This window comes from Alligator sinensis, unplaced genomic scaffold (genome assembly GCF_000455745.1).
Source record: "Alligator sinensis unplaced genomic scaffold, ASM45574v1 scaffold1488_1, whole genome shotgun sequence".
Classification (NCBI taxonomy): domain Eukaryota; kingdom Metazoa; phylum Chordata; order Crocodylia; family Alligatoridae; genus Alligator; species Alligator sinensis.
In genome coordinates this window covers 140791-141796 of record NW_005843097.1, presented here as the reverse complement: position 1 = coordinate 141796, position 1006 = coordinate 140791, and the positions used below count along the sequence as shown (strand labels likewise).

The following is a 1006-nucleotide window of genomic DNA, read 5'->3' as shown; positions in this document are numbered from 1 at the left end:
GGGGTGTCACTGAGTGGAGGGGGCTAGGGGCAGAGTCTGCAGGGATCTGGGAGTTGGGCCTCCCCGGGTGCAGCCAGGGTGGGGTCTTTTCACTGTCATCTCCTCTACACGTGCCTCATAGATGCCGTTTATGGTGCTGTTCCCCAGCTCACGCATCAGCTGCCGAGGGTTGAGCCAGGCACCTGTCTGTCACGGCCCAGGCCCAACCCCCTACCTGTCCACCACAGGTAAAGGCCTGCCCCCAAACCCCACCGCAGGAACCTTGCACCTGTCGGTCACAGCTAAAGCCCCACCTCCTATTCCCTGTTCCACCCCATAGGACACTCATGCCTGTCAATCACAGTAAAAGCCTGCCTACACCCTCAGAGCCCTGCCCCACACCCCCTCTGAGCCTGCCTCAGAGGCCTGTCAGTCACAGATGGGTCCTGGCCCCCTCCCCAGGGCTCTGCCCCATACAACCCTGGCCCTGTCTGTGAAGCCAAGCCCTGAACTCACAGCTCCCCCCCATAGGACCCATGTGCCAACCCCGGAATCCTGCCCACATAGAACTCTCATACCTGTCAATCGCAGCCCAAGACCCCCACCCCCATAAGACAAACTTATCAATCACTGCCCCAAAAGCCCTGCCCATCCGCATAGCCCCACCCCCTTGGACCATCACACCTGTCAATCACAGCCCCCTAGCCCCTAGCCCCATAGCCCTGCCCCCATAGGACACACACCAGTCAATAACTGCCCAAAAACCTTGCCCCCATCCCTAGATCCCCACCCCCTAGGACCCTTAAAGCTATCAGTCACTGCTCCAGAGCCCAGGCCCCAGCCCCACCTTGTTACCTTGACTAGCTCAGGCTCCCAGGAGTCCAGCAGCAGGGACCGCACCTTGGAAAAGTGGACACCCAGGCTCCTGCAGGGTGGGAGAGGTGAGATGAGAGGGGACCCTCTAAAGCCTCCAATGGTCCCAGGGGTCTGTGTGGAGGGCCCCAAGACAGTGCTGGGGGGGCTATGT

The 1006-nt window shown here is 60.8% G+C and overlaps 1 protein-coding gene across 1 annotated transcript in view; it reads right to left on the bottom strand.

Annotated features, from left to right (window-relative positions):
- The window catches only part of ACAP1 (ArfGAP with coiled-coil, ankyrin repeat and PH domains 1), a 14047-nt gene that overhangs the window by 2781 nt on the left and 10260 nt on the right, over nucleotides 1-1006 (bottom strand). Inside the window, exons 14-15 of the mRNA XM_025193737.1 lie at nucleotides 835-904; nucleotides 11-159 (exon numbers count right to left, since the gene is read on the bottom strand). Coding sequence (XP_025049522.1) covers nucleotides 11-159; nucleotides 835-904 — 219 coding nt within the window. The remainder of the gene's footprint in view (nucleotides 1-10; nucleotides 160-834; nucleotides 905-1006) is intronic.